We start from the raw sequence: 24,801 nt of genomic DNA on the forward strand, positions 1-24,801 counted from the left end.
CAACTGGCTGGGCAGGTCTCGTGCCCACACCCGTACCTGCTTGCTGGAGGTGAGAGCAAACTCCTCCCCTTAATGTGTGCTCAACTCACAGCTCAATCAGTCAGCTCAAATCACTTACACTGAACACTGCATCTGTTACCGTACTGCAGCAATAGAATTAACCAGGTAGGTCATCTGATAAAACATTTTTCTTTTCTAGGACTTTGACGATTAATTATTGGCTGTTTTAAAATAACGTGAACTTGAGATGACAATTTTATTCCGGTTTTATATCTGCTGGTTTCATCTTCTATAATACAAGTGAAAGTGTCGTTGTGTTGATTGTGTTGATTTGGCTTTGACTGACTGTCACTGTCACTATACAAACATGCTTCCTCTTGTGTTTAAGCTGTGTTGACTCATGAAGGTCATTTTGTGTCACTGTTGTGCATTGGGAGCTATAGGAGAGACTTTTGTTTTGGTATGGACTTTGTTTCAGCTTTTAATAATAGTAATGTCTTTATTTTAATGGAGTTTGTTTTAGAAAAATTGAGATATGTCAAATTCAGTCATGTAGGATAGATTTTGGATTTTGTTGTAAATCGTTGGTTCTCTTATGCCCTCGGTCATGAGATGTTGAGTCAAAGTATTAGTGTGACAAAGTGTTACAAAACAAATACACACAGGGATGTTAAGCAACCAATTACAGAAATGATGGGTGGTAATGCCATTCCCAGTGTCATCAAACTTGGTAGAATCATGTTCAGGATTAAGTTTTCAAGCAAAATGTTCAGAACAGTCATTTGTTCAGAGTTTGTGGATACTTTATATTGTGGGTTTGTGTTTTGCCTGGATGGACAGGCTCTTCTACACTCAGAAAATGTTATTTCTTCAGACTACTTACTTAAAATGAGCTCAAACATCACAATTCTTAAGGTTTTTTTGGGGAATACTTAATTGTTTTATGTTCAATGAACTTAAATTTGCAGGACAAATAGAACTAGAAATTAATTTATAATGGTGGCCATTAGGTCATTAAATGAGTCCAGGGGGAAGGGAGATGCACCTACAAAATTATGTTGTGTGGTAATATTTTATTTTGTTAAAGTGTACATGGAACTTTGCCTATGTTACGGCACGTTGCTGCAATTTTAGTTTCCTTAAACGAGTTAATAAAGAGGAGTCTGAGTCTAACTTAATTCCTTTATGTTGTCCCAAAACAAATCGGTTATGTGGAAATTAGCATTTATTTATTTTTTTACAGTGCAAGTGATTTAGAGAAGGAATATATGAATTTTGCTTGCTGGATTACTATAACAATATGTCCAAAAAGAATGATTTGTGGCCTATATAGGAATCAAACAAGTAATTAAAGTAATGTAACTGAAACTATTTGAGTGTGCCATTCACGTTTGGGTTGTTGAAATGAATAGTTTCACAGAGAATTTCCTGAAGATGTGTGTGGCAATCTCTTGAAGTGTAACATTTTTGTGTGACATTTTAATTTGAATGGACAATTCATGACCTGCTATTGAATAAATTGTGTGCCTGCAATTGATCATTTCAGGCACGTAATTCTCTGCATACTTAATTTGAATGTTTAAATAATATCTTAGCTTTTTATTAATGATAATTAATTTATATACGTGATACCATTCAAAATCTGTTAAGATGGTTTAAAATACCTGTTTTCTATTAAAATATACGGTAACACTTTGTTTTGATGGTCTATTTGAGTATTAGTAGACTGTCTACTTAATATCTGTTGATACTTTCACCAGACATTTAACTGACTATAAGAAACTTTGCAAGTACATGTCAACTTATACTAACCCCAACCTAAGAGTCTACTTATAATCTAATGAGAATTAGTTGGCATGTAGATGCAATGTAACTTAAATTCAACAAACGGACAATCAAAATAAAGTGTGACCAAATATATTTTAAAATGGAATTAATTCCTCTCAGCCAAATGTTCTATTGAATAAACATCTATTAATCCAATCTTCAGTCTCAAGCAATCTTTTAGACATCATTCCAATATGCTGATTTGCTGAAAAAGGATAATTACAGCCTTATTAGAATTATTAGCCCCCCTGAATTATTATCCCCCTGTTCATTTTTTTCCCCAATTTCTGTTTAGCTGAGAGATTTTTTTCAACACAATTCTAATCATAACAGTTTTAATAACTAATTTCTAATAATTGATGTATTTTATCTTTGCATGATGACAGAACTTTAATATTTTACTAGATATTTTTCAAGACACTTCTGTACAGCTTGACGTGACATTTAAAGGCTTAATTAGGTAATTAGGTTAACTAGGCAGGTTAGAGTAATTAGGCAAGTTATTGTATAACGATGGTTTGTTCTGTAGACTATCGGAAAAAATTGCTTAAAGGGGCTAATAATATTGACCTTAAAATGGCTTTTAAAAAATTAAAAACTGCTTTTATTCTAGCTGAAACAAAACAAATAAGACTTTCTCCAGAAGAAAAAATATTATCAGACATACTGTGAAAATTTCCTTGCTCTGTTAAACATCCTTTGGGAAATATTTAAAAAAGAAAAAATTCAAAGGGGACTAATAATTCTGACTTAAACTGTGTGTGTGTGTGTATATATATATATATATATATATATATATATATATATATATATATATATATATATATATATATATATATATATATATATATATATAATTTTTTTAAAAATATGTAAATATAGTCTGCCTTAGTTATACTGTTAATGTAGTCTATTTGATTGAAGTTTTTACCATATGTGGGCCTAAATGGATAATAAATACTATTACATTTTTAAAAATGCATGTTTAATGACTGTCTTTTTGATTTTTTATTTAGAAGCCTTGACCTGAGTGCCTTTAGCAATGTCCAAACGTAAGTACCAATGAAGTTCCAAATACCAGTGTTTTGATTCGCTACTGAAACTCACATGAAACAAGTCAAACTCACAAGTCACTGCTATTAATTTATGGCATTCCACTCTTACAACCTGAATAATGATAGCCTGCGTCAGCATCAAATCCTGTCATGCAGCATGTCACACATTGCTTAACACACTCACTAACATTCATTTGTACATTTTCTCTTAATTATTCAAAGTAGTCATCCTACATCCTGACACTGAATGAATCAACATTGTAATCTTGTGCTATCAAACGATGTCTTTATGCATTTATAAAGCCTGCTTTGTTTGCAGAGGGAGACAGACAGTCGGTTTTCCAAACCACTAAAGTTCGCACTGCTCTGAAAGGAGACGGCAGCTGGATACAGAGACAAGAGCCAGAAAATACTGATGTGGAGAAACCATGGTGAGGAGTTGTTGTACTATTTACAACAAGCTCCCAACATTGACATTAATTAATCTATGTTATCAAATGGGAAAATATTGTAAGGTCTTACCAATATTTGTAATGTTTTCTCCTTTGTAGGCTTGCTGAGGTGCGAGCAAACCGCTCAAGTGGTGTTTTCGAAGAAACAAGTCCTGTTTCATCTCCCACGACCAAAGCGCCTCTGCCCAAAACTGACACAGAGAAGTATGATCCATAACTCTGTACAACATCCATATTTAGATTTATTCACTGAGCAGGTCAAAGCTACAAATGTCTAAATGAGAAAGTGTGGTGTTCGTTTGGGTTCATTTAAGGTGTCATGGCATAGCAATGTAATCAGTGTATAGTTACAGAAGAATGGAATAAGAGGAAAAAAAAAGCTGCACGACTTGTATTTTGGGATGTTGTCTGTGGAGTTGAGCTGCCCGTCAAACACTACACCCAAGTTTTTGACAGACCTGGATGGCGTTATCTGAATGTTTGTGTGTTCTAAAGCTAGGTTTTTAACTCTGGTTGAGATGACCACCAGAAAGATCAAGGTCTTTGCTGCCACTTAACGATTGTCAAGTTGGAACGAGAAGTAGAACTCCATATTATTTGACATAGTACTGGAAGAACCGTCTTGTGTATTTCAAAACAGTGGTATGGGCCAAAAACCAAACCCTGGGGTACACAATGAGTGCAGCAGTTCTGTGTTAGATAATGTGGTGTGAAGGATACTGTGTCAAGAGCTTTACAGTAAGATACATCATAATGAGGTTAAATTATTGTGAGTTGATTTTCACAAACTCTAAGGCTTTGCAAGGTTATTGTTGAATGTGTGATTTCAGGTCTAACTGAATAATTGTTTAACTTGCTCTATAAGACTTTCTTTTGATGGATGCATTAAAATCTAAAATGATGTATTGTGTGCTTTTTAAGCAGTAGGATGGCTTGCAGAAAGTGTGTGCATGGTGTAAAGATGCTTGTAATATATAAATGAGATGTGTGAACTGTGAAATGCTGCCTTTTTAAAATGTAAACACCGTTTTCATTTTTACAGACCAAAAACAAACACAGCTGGATACATAATTAGGTAATGAGATTACTTGGTCAGTTGACTTTGTTTTTGTTAACACTGCTTGTTTATCGAAATGCCTTATATGTAATAATTGACTTTTGCAGAGGGGTGTACACAAAACCTGATCCCAAGCCACCATCGACATCGTTTAGCAATGGATTTGTGTAAGCTAGTTCTATTGGCTTTTATGACATAATTCAGTTCTGTTAGTGTGTATTTGATGTACTGAGTTGCTAATATAATCTGTAGACTTGTAAGTAAAGTAGGATTTGTGTTTCTCTTCTTTTAGTGGAGTAAATAACTTGACAAAAAAGCCATCTGAAAGTTACAAGAAAATGTAAGTAAGCCAAAACAATGCCTTTGAATACGTTCTAACACTAATATAATTCAGTTATGTTTATTCCCATAATTTGTATTCTTCCAGAGCACCTCACACAATTCGATCCAGTAATGGAAAAACAGCGCAGTCTGAACCAACTTTGAGTACAGAGGAAATGGATAAAAGGTGAAAGACCACTCATCACTAACGGCTTCATCCAAAATGTGTTCATATGCATTTAAATATCTCTCCTTGCTTGTAGGATGGAGGCAGCCTCCAGTGTGCTCAGAGGTTCGTCAGCAAATCGACGTTCATACGTAATGTCTGCTACGAAGAAATACGAGTAAGTCTCCTATATTAATAGGATTAATGTTAATAAGATTTTGAAATCTTTAACATACAGCTGTGTTTTTTGATAAGGCACCATGGCATATCATGATTTTTGACGTGTAATATGGTAAATGTTCACACTGTGTGCTTTCAGATCTACAGACAAATCCGACAACTCTGATGAGATTAACGCTTCCTTTGTTGCCAAAAGGTAAATATTTGGGTTAATTGGTAAAAAATGAAGTAATACAGTAATTATACACCACGGAAAAAGATTAATCATTGTGTACATGCTTAAATTTGGGTGTCCTACTGTACACTATATTTTATTTATTATCTTTATATGCTTTTGTAGGGTAATTATCAGTGATGATGATGACACTACAGCACCTGTTAAGTCTGTGCCACAGCAAAGGTAAAATACACAACATCTGTCAATAATTCTTCAGGCTTTTATTTCTTAACTCTCTTACATCTAGAGTTGTACTCTATTTGCAGTGTTAAATCAAGCAATGAAGAATCCCCTGTGAAGAAACCAGTGGTGAAGGAGGTCAACCCAGCAGCACCTGAAACAAAGCCTGCAATTAGCATAGAACCTAAGACAATGGAAACTAAAGCCACATCAGATTCTAAACCAGCACTAGAAAACTCAACACAGCCTAAAACAGCATCTGAACCCAAATCTGCTTCACAACCTAAAGCAACATCTGGAACTATAAAAGCACCTGATTCTAAACCAGCACCAACAGTAGCTGAACCTAAACCACTGGCTGAATCTAAACCTACCACACAGGTTACAGCAGCATCTGATTCTAAACTAGCACCTGAAAACAAGCCTACTACACAAACCACAACAGTAACTGAACCTAAACCACTGGCTGAAACTAAACCTACCACACAGCTTGCAGCAGCATCTGATTCTAAACTAGCACCTGAAACTAAACCTACAACACAAACTGCTATAGTAACTGAACCTAAATCCTCATCTCAGCCTAAACCACTGGCTGAAACTAAACCTACCACACAGCTTGCAGCAGCATCTGATCCTAAGCTAGCACCTGAAACCAAACCTACAACACAAACTGCTACAGTAACTGAACCTAAATCCTCATCTCAGCCTAAACCACCGGCTGAAACTAAACCTACCATACCGCTTACAGCAGCATCTGATCCTAAACTAGCACCTGAAACCAAACTTACTACACAAACTACAACGGTAACCGCAACTAAATCCTCATCTCAGCCTAAACCACTTGCTGAAACTAAACCTACTATACAGATTACAGCAATATCAGAATCTAAACCAGCAACTGAAACCAAACCTACTACACAAACTACAACAGCAACTGAACCTAAACTCACATCAGAAACCAAGACAGTTGTTGAAACTAAACCTACCACGCAAGTGACAACAACAACTGAAACTAAACCTATAACGAAAACTCCAGAAGCAAGTGATTCCAAACCCACATTGATACCTACAGTGGTTATAACAAAGCCTACAGTAACAACTGAACTTAAACCTACAACACAAACTAAAACAGCAACTGAGTCCAAACTGGTTGATGAAACTAAAACTACAATAGTTACAGCAAATGATCCTAAACCAACATCAGAACCTAAAGCAGTTGAAACCAATCCTGCAGTAACAGCTGACCCTAAATCCTCCACTGAAACTAAACCTACGACACAAACTAAAACAGCAACTGAGTCTAAACTGCTTGAAGAAATTAAAACTACAATAAAAATGAGCACAGAAAGTGATTCGAAACCCACATCAGAACCTAAGCCAGTTGAAACCAAACCTGCAACAACAGCTGAACCTAAACCTACAGCACAAGCTAAAACAGCAACTGAGTCTAAACTAATTGAAGAAACTAAGAGTTCAATAAAAACGACAACATCAAGTGATCCTAAACCCACATCAGAGCCTAAAACAGTTGAAACTAAACCTACAACAACAGCTGAACCTAAATCTGCAACTGAAACTAAACCTACGACACAAACTAAAACAGCAACTGAGTCTAAATTAGTGGAAGAAATTAAAACTACAATAAAAATTCCAAGTGATCCTAAACCCACATCAGAATCCAAACCAGTTGAAACCAAACCTACAACAACAGCTGAACCTAAACCTACGCCACAAGCTAAAACAGCAACTGAGTCTAAACTAGTGGAAGAAATCAAATCTACAGTAAAAATGACAACAGATCCTAAGCCAGTGGAAACTAAACCTACAGCAACTGAACCCAAACCCAAAACAGAAACTAAAACAGCACCTCAGCCAGCGGTAGCTAAGCCTGCAGTTGAAATTAAAACATCAACCAATCCTAAACCCACATCAGAATCCAAACCAGTGACTGAGACGAAAACAACTCCTGAACCTAAAACTGGAACTCAACTGAAGCCAGAGCCCAAGCCTGAACCAGTTCCAGACAAAAGGTTTCCTCTATTAATATTCATATTGAATGAAATTGAAGTCATTGCATATCAAGTTGAATGTACGTTTCTTTAGTTAAAAAAATTTAGAGCTTCATTCTGATAATGCTTGTATGTTTTTGTTGTGATTTGCAGTGCCGAAAGCCTGATTGCCCTGTCTGACACCCTGATATCCTTCAACACTGAGCCTGCCAGGTATACAAGATGAGCTGATTACATTGTGATACATTGTGGCCCTGTCATGTAAATATAATGTTCATTAATCTCAGTGGCATTCACATGTAAAGGGCTTTCAAGCATCCAACTATTAATGGATTCAGAGCAGAGAATGACCTCACTGTCATGTTGATTTAATGCACTTACTGCCTTCAATATTAGAGATATAAGTACACTGTAAAATGCAATTATGTTACTCTATTATATATTTAGAAACAGTCACTTGGAGTTGAGTTTTACCATTTTGGATTTCATTCAGTCATTATCCTGATCTAGCAAAATCCCTTTTAGCTTAGTTTAGCAAAAAATTATTGAATTGGATTTGACTAATACAGGCCTGTAGCCAGCATGGTGAAAGGGGGGATTCTTTTTTTCTCCAAAAGTGGACCTTTTTGTAGTTATGCGCCTCATTTTCTATTTAATTATCAGACTTAAATACTGTATTTTAGTGTCATTTTAAGCACTTTAGCTGGATTAGCTTGTCGGATGGTCATAATAACCACATTTTTGGTGTAAGACTTAGAATAAAGAAATATGAAAAATAGATACTAATTTTTAAAATACAAATGTATTACATCATATATCATTAGGAAAACAAATAGAAATCTGTTAAAGATTTAAATTAAATACCGTGGCCTATTGTCATTTATTAGGTAAATAACAAACTGGCCAGCACATTGGACTTTCCTCAGTCTCAATTTGGCCATTTGAACATTGTAAATTAGTAATAATAACATAACAATAACAATGATAATAATAATAATTATTATGATAATAATGAGGATGATGTAGAGCTTCATGATTTTTCTAGCCTCTCTTGTAAAAAAAGTACATTTGAAAATTCATGGGTAACAAAAGGCAAAATAATATTCTAATTCATTTTAATATGGTTCGCTTTTGGTGCTTCATACCTTTTTATTGTTTTTTTTTTTGTTTGTTTTTGTTTCAAGAATAAGGTCCAAGATTTAGATGAAAAGTTTTCTCCACTTAAAAACAATCCAGTAGTGAAAGATGACTTCACTTACGTCAGCTTGTAAAATGAAAATATTTGTTAGCATTGGCCAAAACTGATTAGCTAGTTCTCCACCGAAGCGAAAGCCAACATAGGATTCCGCTTGGTCTTAAAGCCTTTCTCGATAGATTATTTTCACCATTTATGATGGCATAGCAGTCAAAATAGGGCAAATGAGCTTATGGGACAAATTCTGGACCTTTGTCTGTGACGGGTGGATCTTCCGAACCCCCTCTGGCTACGGGCTTGCATTAGCGTCTCGTAAAGTAAATTTTTTACTTTTCCTATTTAAAGCTTCACACTTCTGTATTTACATCCTGTATTAAGACCAACAGAAAATTAAAAGTTGCTATTTTCTATGTCAATATGGCTAGGAACTATACTTTGATTCTGGTGTAATAATCAAGGGCATTTGCTGCCGTACCATATGCAGCTAAACTAGCGTAGCTAAGCTAAAAGTGCTCCCACCAAACCCGGAGATGAATGGATAAAAAAAATGGTGAAACTGTAATGTTTAAATCCAAGTGACTTGTAAAATGACGGTATATTTCCAAAAAAGTGGAGTGTTCCTTTAAGAAGTTGTCATTACTATCAATTTTTTTTTTTCGGAACTGTTAAATTGACATAATTTTTTATAATTATGTATTTAGTTCAATTACTTAATGATTTAAGGCAGCGGGTTCACTCACTTTAAGTAAATTCAACAAATCGCTTTAAAAGCAACAGGTTTAATCAATTATTTTAAATGAGGTCAACTAATCACTTTTTTTACTGTATAGATACTATGTTCATAATCAGCATCAGTATTTCAGTTTAGAGTATCGTCATGTCTTCAAATCAAAAATATACGAACAGCAGATTTACTGTGACAAGGTTGAATGCACTAATCTGAATGATGGGTGGATGCTGCAACATGATGTAGCAATATCATTTTTTTAAAACATACACTGAAAAATATTGTTTAGACCAAACAAATAAAAAAACAACAACCACGCAACAGTTTGCATCAATATATTCAAGTTCCAACTTATAAAAAAATTCAGACAACAAACTTTATTATATTAGCCAAATGACCTTTTCCTCTTCAATCAGAGGCATTTTTAAATAGCATAACCACCATTTGTTAAGTCGAGTACTCAAAAAATTAAGTTGTTTCAACTAATATTATTTATTAAAATTGAAAATAAATCCAGTGTTATGTACCTAATTACCATCCTTTATTTTAAACCACGTTTTCAGTATTTTTAAAAAATATTACATTTCTCAAAAATCGGTATTGACAGTGTGTAGTTACAACAATGTATTAAACTGTGTAGTGATAACAGACCTCTTGAGTGATTTTTTGTTGAGTGTAGAAACCTGATATTTTGTAATCATTATAGAAATTGAGCACTCTAGCAGATAATTATTGACCATAAAAAAAGTTATTACATGCATACATACACAGTGAGAGAGGGGTTAATATTGTATTTTTTCCAGGAGTCCTAGGAAAGCTGATCCAGGAAAAGATCTGCTCAGTCAGGATTTGCTTACAGGCAACGGGTAAGTGAAGCTGTATTTAAATATGATTATTATGTTAATTAATTTAGAGCCCCAGAGGAGTGCAAAATGCAAAGACGACATTATTAATGCTGTACTGTAAAATGGATGCCCTCATAATGCCCTCATAAGGCAAATTTTCCTCTAGACTTATATAAGAAACATTTACAAATATTTAATAAATTAAAATGATCTAAATTCTATCTCCATAATTTTGATTGTAGATGACTGTTTATTTAAAAGTCTATATTTTGAAACGATATATAATTAATTCAATTCATCTTTATTTCTATAGCGGTTTTACAATGTAGATTGTGTCAAAGCAGCTTAACATAGACGTTTTAGTAGATTGAAACTGTCAGTAGAGTTTTCAGAATTCAGTTTAGTTCATTTCAGTGTGGTTTAATTTTCATATTGCATTATTAGTTCATAATAATAAAATAATATAATTATAATACTATACAACTTGTCATTAGATGAATGCTAAAATCATGGTTTTCTTAAATTTTTATTTTATTCTTTTTTTAAACACCCTACATGTCATACCCTTCAGAAAAAGGACTGTAATGTCTTGGTAAATTGCCAGTCTTAACTGTCAACCCTGCAATAGTACAGAATAAAAGCCCTACACATCCAGTATTTTAAAATATATCAATTTAGCTTGTAATGCTGTCATTTATTGACATTAATACACATTTACATGGATAAAATGTTAACAGTCATCCAAAATATATTTCTTCCAAATTGATGAATAATTAAGATGTTTCTCCTCTAGTTTTCTGCCTGAGATAAAGACGACTGAAAAAAGTCTGGACTTTCTTTCAGATGATCTGATTCCATTCAATACCAGTAAAACCAGGTGATTTCTCTTCACATTTTGAAAAATACACTTGCAGTATAGCCAAAACAACAGTAAAATATAAGCTCACAAAATAATTGATGAATTATTAATTAATTATGAATTATACCTGATTAAAAGGTAGAAGTTGTGAACTTCAGTCAAGGAAAGAACTGCATTTGTACTTGTTTCTTTTCTTTTTTTTTTTTCTTTTTTTTTTTTAAATCAAGAAGCATCTTGTAGACCAATGGTTCCTAAAGTGGGGGTCACAGTTCAATCGCTTGGCAATGTCCAAAAATCCAATTCACTTTATTAATCAATTAAAATTACCAGAGTTTATCCATAACCTACAGAAGAAAAAAGTAGTAGTTAATAGTTACTTAAAAAAAACAAATAAAAAAATAAAATGCAAATAAAAAAGCCACCAGTCTTAAGATTTTTTGCGACCCCTGGGGTGATTACATTATATTAAAGACACAGGACTCATGTACATTAAAAATAAATACAAGCCCCAACTGAACATGGAAGATGGTCTCCGAGTGGCGTTCTTCAAAATTAAATGATGAATAAACTTGGGCCTATTGGTATGTGTGCACTGTTGTGTGCAAAGTTTATATCTTCATAACCACCTCAGAGGATATTGGGTGTCGCAAGCCACTGGCATCGTTATTTTGGGGGTCGCGGGCTGAAAAGTTTAAGAACACCTGGGGTCCGTTCTTCGTACATCGCGTAAATCTAAGATGATTTGGCAGATCCTGGATCTGTTAACCTTGATAACTGATCTCTGGCTAATTTGGTTCTTAAAAACATGTTCGTGAATCAGATTAAAATGTCTGGATGAAGTGATCTGAGTTGTGTTGTGAGGGATTGATCTATCTAATGCAACCATTGGCTGACGGCACAGCAGCGTAATGACATCATCTGATTAATATTCAATGATCCATGTGAGCAAAATTACATCAAATGACCAGTAAACAGTTTGTAAAATATGACACGCAATAACTTTCCACATTTGTTGTGAGCTGCAGGCTTTACACTTTCATGTGTCAAGAGTATTCATCATGCATTTCAATGCATATGAATGTATTTGGATCTATATTTAGAGAAGATTTTCTTTATTACAGTAGCCTAGGCCTCTTGAGTTTTTTTTAAATCGACGTAAGAAATAACTGCATAAATTAATTTTGCATCAAAATAGCATTTGGATATCTGTAAAGGTGTCTGCAACTTTTCTGAAGCATCAAATCACTGGTATATTAGCGGCAGTGTTGCCAGATATAGTTGACTGATTCCAGCCCAAAAACAATCCAAAAACTCAAAACCAAAAAATAAACTCAAAAACTCAAAAATATGGCAACACTGTTAGCGGTCAAAACACGTGCATGACTGCAGAAATTATTATCCTTTATTTATTTATTTAATTTATTATTTTTTTAAGTCTAATATTGTGCATGCACGCGTTTGTATCTAAAAAGTTCATACAGGTTTCAATAAATTTTCTCTTTAAACCACCAGGTGGCAGTCTTTATACTTTATTTCAGAGTGCAGATTGCATAAGTTTTATTAATATATATTTAACTTTATATATAAAATATATATATATATTTACTATTTTCCAAAGTGTATATAACTACTGTAAGAAAATATCAGCATTTGGTACATACTTTCAGTATCATCTTTGCTTGAACTGACCCAATCTAATCCTGTTTATATGAAATGAACCTGCTCCCTAGCAGGTTTGAGCTAGCAGAAATGTTGCTATGACAACAAGTCTGATTTTTGAAGAACTAAACAATCCTGGATCATGTCAAATCGTCAATATCCAAATCCAGCTAACTGAGTAATCAGGGGTCTGGGGTCTGTTCTTCGTACGTGGATTACTCAGTTAGCTGGATTTGGATATTGACGATTTGACATGATTCTAGATAAGTAAAAACATTGTCTTGTTTTCAGGAAAAATATATGCAAATTATGTCCAGCAAGTTTTCCTTAACACACAACATAGAGTTCAGAGTGCAGGTGGATCAGATAAAGTGGTCAGTTTGTCAGATCAGAAAAGAAGCATTCAGAAAATAAGTGAGTTTTAAGTAAAGATTTGAATTCTGAGATATTATTAGCAGAACGGAGTGAGCGTGGTAGAGAGTTGCAGAGTTTGGGTGCAATAACACTAAATGATCTGCCTCTCATTGAAGAGAGGTGGTGCCGAGGGACAGCGAGAAGACCAGAGTCAGCGGAACGTAGTGAGCCAGTAGGGGTGTAGGGGACACGCATGATGCAAAGATAAGAGGGAGCTAGGCCATTTAAGGATCTAAATGCAAGGAGGAGAGTTTTGAATTTAATGCGGTATGCAACTGAGAGCCAATGGAGGTCGTACAAGATTGGGGTTATATGAGCAGAACATTTGAAATGAGTGAGTATTCTAGCTGCAGAGTTTTGAATATATTGTAATTTGGAGATGAGGCTGGCAGGCAGACCAATGAAAAGGGCATTACAGTGGTCAATGCGTGAAGATACAAATGCATGGATGATAGTCACCGCATCCTTGCTACTGATGGACGCAGTTGAGAAATGTGACGTAAATGAAAGAATGCAGATTTAATAACAGATTTAATGTGAGACTGAAAGGAGAGTGTGGAGTCGAAGATTACGCCTACATTTTTCACAGAAGTACATGTTTTAATGTGAGAGCCAGCAATCTCACAGGAGAGACTGGTCGAAATATTGCTGGTAAGTGCTGGGGTGCCAATAAAAAATTCAGCCTCCACCAAATAGTAGATATGTTGGATTAGGATAAAAGTACTAGAATTAATACACATACAATGAAAAATCTGAAATGTGTAAGACCAATTTTTTTAAAAAATATTCTAAATAAATCATTTTTGATTACTAAATCATCTTTATTTTTTAAAGTATGGCATAAAATATTTCAGATTCTCATTTAACATGTTTTTTTCTTTTCTTTTTTTTTACAATAAAAACTAAATCAAGTGTAGTAGTGCAACAGGATTATGTTTATGGAGTAAATCTAGGGCCATATATACTTGAATAAGTAAAGAAAGTTTTGCAAACAATAAATAAAGCATTGAGCAAAAAAAAGCAAACCTCCAAATATATTTAAATATTGCAAAGCAAAATAAAATTTTGAAAAATAAAAATTAATTTTGCTGACAAAAATAAAGAACTGCAAAGGAAAAAATAAGTTTTGAGAAAAAAATTGAAATTTGCAAACAACTGCAAATAAAAAGCAGTGCAGAAAACTACAGAACAAAACATTTTTATAGCCTTGCCTTTACAAACCCGTCCAGTCAACTGGAATGATCATTTTGATTTGCTTTTTAGTCAATCCTGAGTTTGCGTTGCTGTTTTCTCTTTGCACTTTTCTGTCGGTTTCACCCTGATCTGACAAGGGGGCGGAGTCAAGGGAACTTGGGCATTTAAGGAATGCGCGGACCTGCCTCCACTTAAGTCATAAGCTAGAGACACAGTATCACCGAGGTCCGAGCCTACTGTAAACACCCAAGTTCCCTTGTAACATTTGGTTTGTAAAGGCAATGTGCTCTAAAAAATGTTTATACTTAACTATATATATATATATATATATATATATATATATATATATATTATATATATATATACATATATATATATATATATATATTATATATACATATATATATATATATATATAAATATATATATATATATATATATATATATACATATATATATATATATATATATATATATACATATATATATATATATATATACATATATATATATATATATATATATATACATATATATATATATATATATATATATATATATACATATATATATATATATATACATATATATATATATATATATATATATAAATATATATATATATATATATATATATATATATATATATATATATATATATATATATATACATATATATATATATATACATATATATACATATATATATATATACATATATATATATATATACATATATATATATATATATATATATATATATATATATATATATATATATATATATATATATTATATATATATATATATATCGTTTTTCTGCACTGCTTTTTATTAGCAAATTTCATTTTATGTTTCATAACTTTATTTTCCCTTTGTAGTTCTTTATTTTTGTTAGCAAAATTAATGTTTATTTCTCAAATTAATTTTTGCTTTGCGATTTTTGGAGATTTGCATTAATCTTTAGTTTTTCTCAATACTTTATTTTTTGTTTGCAAAACTTTTATTTTGCAAGTATATATGGTCCTAGATTGACTCCATGTTTGTTAGATTTTTTGTAAACAAACTATGTAGTGTAAACCATTATTTAAAACAGTCAAAAATATTGTCAACTATTCGGTAGAGCATGCGGTTAAAGGGTTAAGCTTTGTGAATGAACTAAATGTTCTGTATAGCATCTGGGTAATGAAGTGTTCATTATTGAAATAGATTAAAATCATAGATTAAAACCCATGTATCTTAACAGTAGGTCTGTTTTTATAAGTTGAAAAGTTGTTATTGATATTTTTACTTCTAGAGCTCGACTATTGCACTCTCAAAGTTTTTTCGTTTGTTTGTTTACACCACATATTTGCAGCTTTATTAAACAGCTTTATTAGAAAAAAATTCTGATGAAAGCCCTACCCAAAGAAAAGCTTCCTGTAATTATATTTAACGCATTAGATATACACCTAAGATTATGGTTACATAAGCCCAATGCGAGTGACATTAGAAGGAAAGGTTTAAGCTGTCAGACAACAATATAATAAAATAACTATGTTTAATACTTTATATACTTAATAATTAATATAGCATTTAAATGTGTCATGTGTTGAATTGATCATAGTATGCAATACAGTCTGCTGCACATTTGATTACACTTTGCTAAGCACAGTGTGAATTGTATTGTTTTGTTTGCATTTTTCAGCTCAGTTGATGCATTCGATCCGATCCTGACAATGGGTGAGCCAACAAAGAGGTAATGATGGTGACGATTCTCAGTGTATTGTGTATTAATCTTTTGCGTACACATAGCAGCCAATGTATTTTTTCTGTTTTTCATAGTTCTCAGTACAGTTCTCATCATCTCCTGGACTCAAGGATATTATCATATGCTTTGTTATAGTAGCGTAAAATCAAAATTTGCTTCATGGTTTTGGAGTCAAATCAGTTTATTTATTTATTATTTCATTTAATTTGTATTTGTTGTAGAATTATAAATATGAATATTTACAATATTACAAACATTTTCATATTAATGAAATATTAAATCTATATTAAATCAAGCATTATTCGTTGTTTGGTTCTCTAAGATTAAAATGTTTTAACATTTTATTTTTCATATAAAATAATGAATTTTAGCTCATCCTGTGATGCCAAAATAATGAATGTCTCACTGGACAACAAAAACTTTTGTTTCACATTATGTTTTGGCCAATAGACATACAATAGCCAAAGATACAAAGATTTTTTTCATATCGAAAATAAGGGATCATGTTGTATTTTGTCAATTTCCTGCCATAAATCTGTCAAAGTTTATTTTTTATTATTAATGTGCATTGCTAATTGTTGAATTTGAAATCATCTTCGAAAGGCAGATTATGTAAATAGATGGATCCTAGCCAATTATTTGCATTAAATATATCTTTAATGCATCAATGCAGTGGCAAGTTTAGGCATGGGGGATATGGGCGATCGTCCAGGGTGGCATCTTGCTGGGGCAGCACGGGGAGACAGTAAAAGCTTTGAGATAAGATTTACTTTATGCAAGTGTATAGAGCGGTTATGCAAGAATAAAGACGTTAGGGGCCATTCACATTTGGCGTCTTTTGCACATGCAAGTTTGTTATTCTTTATGTGCAACTGAAACAACGCTAGTGAAAAAAATGGCGCATAAAGCCATTCTCGCGCACCTCACACGCACTGCCCCCTGGTTGTTTACATGCACACCGATATGTGGCGACATGCAAGTCGACAAAAACTAAAGTTTATATAATATGATAATGTAATAATGTGATAACGATGATACTTTGACTAAGCATGGCTATGAAGCAAAAAGGAGGTAGGGAGGTAATGAGTCAGGGAGGCAACAAAGACATCATAATATTAATTCTCAGCCATGAGTCGGGTCTAAGACAATAGATAATTCTATAAAACATATATTTTTTTGTATTCTATTGAATAGTCATAATTGATATTCATGCAAAAGTCTTAGAATATTACTCCAGTGTTGTCTTTACATTGTTTTTCAGTTACATTTAGGATTGATTTATGTTATTTTTTAGAATAATAGTTGTATAATAATAATAATAATAATAATAATAATAATAATAATAATAATAATAATAAACAAATTGTTATATTTATTGAAAATAAGCAAATATATATAAATGTATTTATAATATTTTTAATGTATATATTTAAAATATATATTTAAATATTTTAAGTATATATATAAAGCCACCCACATAGTGTCTTTATTTCTTGGGGGATGGGGGAAGGGGGATGTTTGGGGTGGTATTGCCCAGGGTGCCATTTAAACTAGAACCGCCACTGCATCAATGGAATGTTTATTTATTCAGTTTTCAAGTGATGTCTATGCAAAAATGATACATATCACATATATGCATTTTGCACACTAGTACAGATGCATTGTTACAGATAAGATAAGGCACACATATTATTGAATTCCCAACCTCATATGTAATATCCCGTTTTTGTCTTGACACATTTTTGGACCTGCTATATATTAATTAATTTATAATATAGATTATATTTTCTTTTGCAGCTGTTTATAAGTGATACCAATATTGATATTTTGTATTGATAGTATGCCCTTATTAGTTAACAACACTAAGACTGTAGACACTAAAAGGACCTGCTTGACATTTTTTTTTATTTTTAGAATCAGAATTCATTTCTTGAACAAGCAGGGTAGACCTGTCTGTGTTGATTTATATCGTTTGCATGTAGATCTTTCCTGTGAAAAGTCAATAACGTAATGGGTTGAAGTCCCGGAGGAGGAAGTAGCAAGCCCAACCCTAAAACTCCACCTGAGATAGATAAGCTTTCACTTATAAAGCGTACTTCACACGAGTGCACACGCTCTCTGGAAATAAAGGCAGTCTTCTAATCACTTTTAAAAGTAACACCTGCTTTTCCTTCACAGGAGTACCTGGAGGACAGAAATGGATAGGTAAGAGTTGTTGTGTTTTTAAATGAAAGTTTACGCAGATCAATGATTAATGGTTATTTTTAGCTTCTGTTTAACTGTTAAAAAATGCAAGCACGTCCCATTTTTCACATGGGTGATTGAAGCAAACATTACATAAGCACTTGGTGTTTGACATTTAAAATCATGGGACTATTAAACACTGGGTTTCTGCTGTAATTATAGCATCGCTGCTTGTTTTCACAATTGCTGAAGAAAATCTGGTTGGTATTAAATTGAACATGATTCTGTTGTCTAGTTTTATGTCATCTTGTAGACCTCTTGGAAGACTGCTTGAGAACCACTGTTTAAGATCTGTTTACAGCATATGTTTTATGCAAACTAATATATTGACCACATTTATATTACAAAGATAGTACACAATGATTAATTTATATGATATTATTTACCTGAATAACTATAGAATTACTACAAATGATCATGTTGTGAGTAGATACACAATACAGTTGGGTGTTATCCATGTAACTCCATGTTTTTAAGGATATTGCCTAGAGGTAGCATATACTGTTTGATGTAAAAAGCAAGGGACCAAGAACTGAGCATTGCGGTACCCCACAGTGTACTTTCGGTCAATATGATGCCTCTTTTTTTGTGTGATTTATTTTTTTATTTTTATTTTTAGTTTTTTATTGAACAGTTAGAAATAATCTATTGTTATAGACAAGGATGGCAACCAACTGCATTTTCTATTAATACCCCACCCCACCCACCCCTGGTGAAAATAATAAATAATTAAACAAAAACAAGAAGAGAGATTAATAATAATAATAATAATAATAATAATAATAACAATAATAATAATAAGTTACAATACATATAAATAAATAACTAAAGTACATAAATGAATTTACCTCTGCATTTAACTTCTTACAAGAACACTTTTAGCAAATGTAGATACCTTGGACTTCTACACATAAGTTAAATAAAATGCAAATAACAAAATCACAATAGCATATCCTTTATCCTAGTTATTTCATATTTTTTGTAGAAGTGCCATGCATCCTTGCCACAGACTGTTCCATGATACGATGCCTCTTAACGTTTAGATAGGTATGAGCTGAATCAAGCCAATACAGGTCCACACTGTACCCAAAAAGTTAAGGTAACTCAAACCATTTGGGGAAACCAATTGCAACAAACCATTTAAGTTCAAAACTAATCCTAATGAGTACTGTGAACTTAATACATTTGAGTAAACGAAGGAATTTGAGCACAGTAAAACCCGATAATTGAAGAGAACTCGAACCAACTGAGTACTTTAAAACCCAATAAGGCAACTAAAACTGTTTGAGGAAAACTATTGCTACAAACCATTTGAGTTTTAAAAAACTAATCTATATGAGTACTGTGAACTTACTCCATTTAAGTTGAAGTAATGAGGTATTTAATTAACTCATTACCTTCAACACTGAGTTCAAAACTCTTTTCAAATGAGTAGAATTAACTTTCAGTCAATTTTGAGTTAACTACACATTTCATTTGATAAAGTCGACTGTTGGGTTTTACATTGCAGTAATACCAATATCATTTTCAAGCCTATTTAGGAGAATGTTGTAATCAGTAATATCAAATGCAACTCTGAGGTTCAACAACACTGATAGAGAAATGCAAATGCAACTTATGATTATAAGGTCAATTGTAACTGATGAGTGCTGTTTGTTTATTTTCACATATATTTTGTTTGAATAAACATTCTGTAATTGAGTAGATACGTCTTTTTCTAGTATATCAATTTAGGGGAAAAGAACCAACAAGCATTTTAGCAGTCTGATCTGGTCATTTAGGATTAAAATATTGGTCACCAGGATTAAACCAACATTTCTTGTTTGCAGTCTTTTGTCCAGAATTCAAAAAAGGATCACTGGAATATAGGACAGGTAGACTAGGATGACAGATAAATAAGAACAGCCCTGCTTTATGTCTTGGGTTACTCATTGTTTCTTAAAAGATCTTGTTTCTTGACCTTACGAACATATAGATACAGTCAAACTAAATATATGGATTAGAATAAAGCACAGAAGTACAAGATTACTAACATACTGTACTATTTCTGTTTTGAAGCACTAAATCCAGCACCAGCACAGAGGAGAGGGACCGGAAGTTACCAGAATCTGAATCCAAGAAGTATGTATGATTATGTTATTGGAACGAAAGCTGTTCATTATAACCTGAGAGTGTTGTCTCAATGGAACCGATGTCTCATGTTTTTAGGAACTTTGTCTACGTTAAGGAATATGTGGATAATTCTGCTGTAGATGGCAGGTAAGCAAGCCATTATATTAATCAGATAAGTCTACATGGTAACAGTGGTCACCAGTTATTATTGAATTAACTTTAGATTTCAACACTACTTTCTAGTGTTGCTTTTGTTGGAATATCTAATCAATTCCATGCGTGTTCAGGAAAGTTTTTTCTTCAATTACATACATATTAGTAATTTATTGGATACAAATGAGTAATTTGATTCACAGAATTCTGTTATCCTCAATGTACTGCAAGAGTTACATTCAGGGGTACGCAACCACTTCATTTCCTGACTTCAACTTATATAGGCATATTGGCCGCACCCATACATACGTCCTCTTTTTATACAAATTCTCTGCACAACATCAAAAGCACAAGAATTCTCAACTGCAAATTCTGTGCTCACAGGACGTTTCGCTGCAGAGCTCAAGTAAATTTTAGACAATTTTAGATCTATTTTAATTTTAGATCTACTTCTGCAAAAATTGCTTCATTAGTATGCAAAGCATATCACCTTTAAGCAATACAAATACAATTGTTTAATGAAAAGAAAAAGAGAAAAAAAATTTGTAAAAAAAAAAAAAAAGTTCTTTGTAATTCCTTTTTCCCAACACTTTCTATCACTTTCAGTTGAGCTTTTATGTAGATAATGTGTATAGTAGTAATGCGAAATAAATAAATAAACCTGTAACTGTCCTAATTCTATTTGTCATACATAATGACATCAAATAACAAAAAAAATCTCCCCATTTATAGCAGCTCTGATTATGTGTCGTCAACAACTTCCAGCTACAACTACAGCAGCCCCAGCTACTACTCCAGGTAACATGTTTATACATGTTTTAAATCTGTTTTTGATTGGCAGAGGTTTCTTATATAAATGCTGCAAAACAAGCCTTAGAACTTATTAAAGACAAAACAAGACATTCTTATGTATTTTCGATACTGAGTAACAACACCCATTCATACATTTCTGTAGGATACAGATTATACCGACAGTTTTAAAGCCAGTGAGGGGTATGAGTAAATAGGAGATTGATTTAATTTTGTTATGTTGTTTTGCTATCACTGAAATGCTATTGTATGTTTTATTAACTTTTGTTAATTTTGCATATCTAGGTGGTTGTTCTCTCAGTATAAAGCCTGACAGGTTTCTATCAGTAGTTGTGTTAGAATGAAGTAAATTATTCTGTGAAAATAACCAGCTAAATGTACATTATCCTACTTATTACTACACAAAAGTAAACAATAAGACAACAACAACGACTGTTTCTCAATTCCAAGGACACACAGAATGGACTTGCGTTCTTGTGGAGAGCAGTCTTGCCAGGTTACCTCGGAAAAACGAACTCGGGAGATGATGCGTTCCTCCTGACGGTCTTTCATGTATTTTTAACAGAAAATGATTTAAACATTACAGCTTTCATACAACACTTTATTGTTTTCCCCCTTCTCAATATATATAACATGCATAAAAACCTTACAAATATGCTGTGCAGACAGATTTTAATATGAATTTCAGCAAATAAACACCCTTAATGTGTTTATGCCTGTATAAAGATTTTCATAAAGGTTTACTTCCGCCGACTTATTTAGGGTAAACTCCTGAGATAAATAAGTTCTATCTCTGAACCTTAATAATATACAGGTATATAATGCTGCGCTTCACACCTGCTTTATTCAGCCGCAATGACATCTGGGACTTCTCGAGCAAGTTCGCTATTCAAGTCTGCATCCACCCATCCTCGATTTCAAGAACACATCCGGGAACGTTCCTCTGTTCTTGCGGTCTTGAGTTTTGAAACTGAACTTGAAACTGATGGTTGATGATGAGGGCTTAATTTGTGCCGGAACACGCCAGATCTGGCACCTCATTTTACCAATCCCTCTCCTCAACTGCCCTCCTCACCCATCCGCTGTTCACTTTCACTTTCTTCCGCAACTCCCCAACCCTCTTTACTTTCGTCCGCGACACCCCTCCCCCATCTAAAGCTGCTCTTCACTTTCGTCTGCGATAACTTCACTCCCCCCTCTTCACTTTTGTGCATGATTAGGGGTGTAGTGGACATCTTAAAAGTGGGGGGACAGCTGTATGAAATCCAAAGGTTTACATTCTTAATCCCCTGTTTCTAAATGGTCAGTCTCTAAAAGTGCGGGGGATGTATCCCCCGCCCCCCCCCCCGGTTGCTACGCCCCTGTGCGTGATACCTCTACATCCACGGGTAACATGCCGGATCAGTTAACCCGATCTGTTCTAGGACCTCGCAACACACAAATGAAGCACTGATGATGACGTTACACAAGAATGCAAGAACGCTGAAAAACACATCTTGAGAAACAGCCATTGATCTGAGCTGTTATCATTTATTAGGATTTTCATAAATGTTTACTTTCACCATCTCATTTAGAGAAAGTCCTAAGATAAATAAGTTCCATCTATGAACTTTAATAATTAACAGTTATAGAATGCTGCGCTTCCCACATCCTTTATTTAGCCGCAATGACGTCTGGGACTTCTCAAGGAAGTTTGGTGCTCAAACACATCGGGGAAGTTTTACGCATCCTCCATTCTTGCGGTCTTGAGTTTTGGAACTGAACTTTGATGGTTGATGGTGTTACACGAAAACACAAGGACACAAGATGACTGAAGAACGCATATTGAGAAACAGCTATTGATCTGAACTGTAATCATTTATTAAATCTATAATTAAATCTAAAGCTAATACAAAAATGGCTACCGACTTATTATTCAGTCAAATGTTGGTGCCAAACATTTAAGAACAGTGGCAGGTCAGAAAGGAATATGAATGTATCCACTAATGGTCAAGACTGTTTGTAGTATCCATGTGTTATTAGAGCTTATGTTATTAGTATAACAGATTGTTATCTGGGAATAACATACTTTTGAATGTTGTGATTGACCAATTAGAATCAAGTATTCCAGAAAGCTGTGTAATAAATGAGCAAAAGTAACATTGCGCTATGTCTGCCTATCTATCTATCTATCTATCTATCTATCTATCTATCTATCTATCTATCTATCTATCTATCTATCTATCTATCTGAATAATTAGAAAATAATGTACACCCAAGTGGTGATTTTGTCATACTAGATTCTTTCACATCTTATCCAAAGCCTTTGTTTTGATTTGATATTTGACAGTTATAGGCTGTGAAGTAGTTCAGCGTAGTCAAAGAGCTTAGGATCACTAAGTGGCGACACTCAAAAGAACGTTTCACTGAAACAGCAGCGCCCAGCAACAGCCCTGGATTCCGCCATTTTGGAGTGAAAGCGATTGGCTGTCCATTGGATCTTATAGCTGTTGCGATGGCAAGCAGTAGCTTTGTTTTTTACATGGCTACTGCGCCTTTTAGTGGCTGTTTTGCATTAGAGTGTTGCCTCTTGGTGATTCTATGCTCTTTGGCATAGTGATTCGAAACAATAATGTGGTCAAGACTTGCCTGCAACTACTTTAGCTGTGTAGTTATCTGCAAATAATTGCACACATTTGAATGTTCATCAGCCAATCAGAATCAACAATTCAGCAGCCTTATAGTATAACAAATTTAGTTTTATTAAAATTAAATGAGATTGTTAAATTAAATTAAAATGAGAAATGTTTGCTTGGAGATTAGCTAAAATAAAATATTTGCATATATAATACAAATGGTTTGAACTAACTTTAATAACCCTAGTCATTTGAGCTTTAACTAATGACCTCATTTTGTCTATTTAGAAGTGAAATGACCGCTTGTACATACTGTGGAGAAATGGTGGGAAGTGATGCCAAAATCACAATTGAGCACCTGAACATATCCTGTCACCCATCCTGCTTTAAGGTACGGAACAATATCTGCTCCCCCCAGATTTTCTCACATTTTTATGCCACAATGTGCAGGGTGTTTTTTTTCTTTATATCTTTACAACATGTTTTCACAAAATATGTATTGAATTTCTTTTTTTCCTCCACCCTAGTGTGCTATTTGCAGTAAACCAATGGGAGACTTGCTCTACAATATGTTTCTCCATCGTGGGACAGTTCATTGTGAGAGCTGCTATTCCAACCTGCTATAATGAGATCTCATTTTACCTGAAACAAACCCTCATCAAAACGGACTACTTCATTTTTTGAATGGAGCTACACTTTATACTAACAGATTACACATTTAACTTAATTTTTTTCCTTATTGATACAAAACATTTGAAGC

The 24,801-nt window shown here is 33.4% G+C and overlaps 1 protein-coding gene across 4 annotated transcripts; it reads left to right on the top strand.

Annotated features, from left to right (window-relative positions):
* Nucleotides 1–76: 76 nt before the first annotated feature.
* znf185 (zinc finger protein 185 with LIM domain) lies at nt 77–24,693 on the top strand. 4 transcript variants are annotated; one of them, XM_056472708.1, is made up of 22 exons: nt 82–165; nt 2,844–2,879; nt 3,202–3,313; nt 3,434–3,538; nt 4,377–4,409; nt 4,499–4,558; nt 4,684–4,731; nt 4,819–4,899; nt 4,976–5,056; nt 5,198–5,254; nt 5,399–5,458; nt 5,542–7,485; nt 7,618–7,677; nt 10,190–10,252; nt 11,025–11,108; nt 16,045–16,095; nt 18,286–18,312; nt 20,410–20,472; nt 20,560–20,610; nt 21,352–21,414; nt 24,330–24,432; nt 24,569–24,693. In XM_056472708.1, the coding sequence occupies exons 2-22, from the start codon at nt 2,870–2,872 to the stop codon at nt 24,665–24,667; spliced, it is 3,255 nt and encodes a 1,084-aa protein (XP_056328683.1). In that variant the 5' UTR covers nt 82–165; nt 2,844–2,869; the 3' UTR covers nt 24,668–24,693. The 4 variants fall into 4 exon arrangements, with proteins under 4 accessions (XP_056328685.1, XP_056328683.1, XP_056328684.1 ...); XM_056472707.1 differs by having other exon boundaries at nt 84–165; nt 21,349–21,414; XM_056472709.1 differs by lacking the exon at nt 11,025–11,108 and having other exon boundaries at nt 21,349–21,414.
* The last annotated feature ends 108 nt before the right edge of the window (nt 24,694–24,801 follow it).

Source organism: Danio aesculapii, chromosome 14, assembly GCF_903798145.1.
Source record: "Danio aesculapii chromosome 14, fDanAes4.1, whole genome shotgun sequence".
In the NCBI taxonomy this organism is placed as follows: domain Eukaryota; kingdom Metazoa; phylum Chordata; class Actinopteri; order Cypriniformes; family Danionidae; genus Danio; species Danio aesculapii.

Coding starts and splice junctions, on each gene's coding strand:
- znf185 (XM_056472707.1), top strand. Junction 4,732..4,818: donor TCTGAAAGTTACAAGAAAAT/GTAAGTAAGCCA, acceptor GTATTCTTCCAG/AGCACCTCACACAATTCGAT. Junction 11,109..16,044: donor TTCAATACCAGTAAAACCAG/GTGATTTCTCTT, acceptor TGCATTTTTCAG/CTCAGTTGATGCATTCGATC.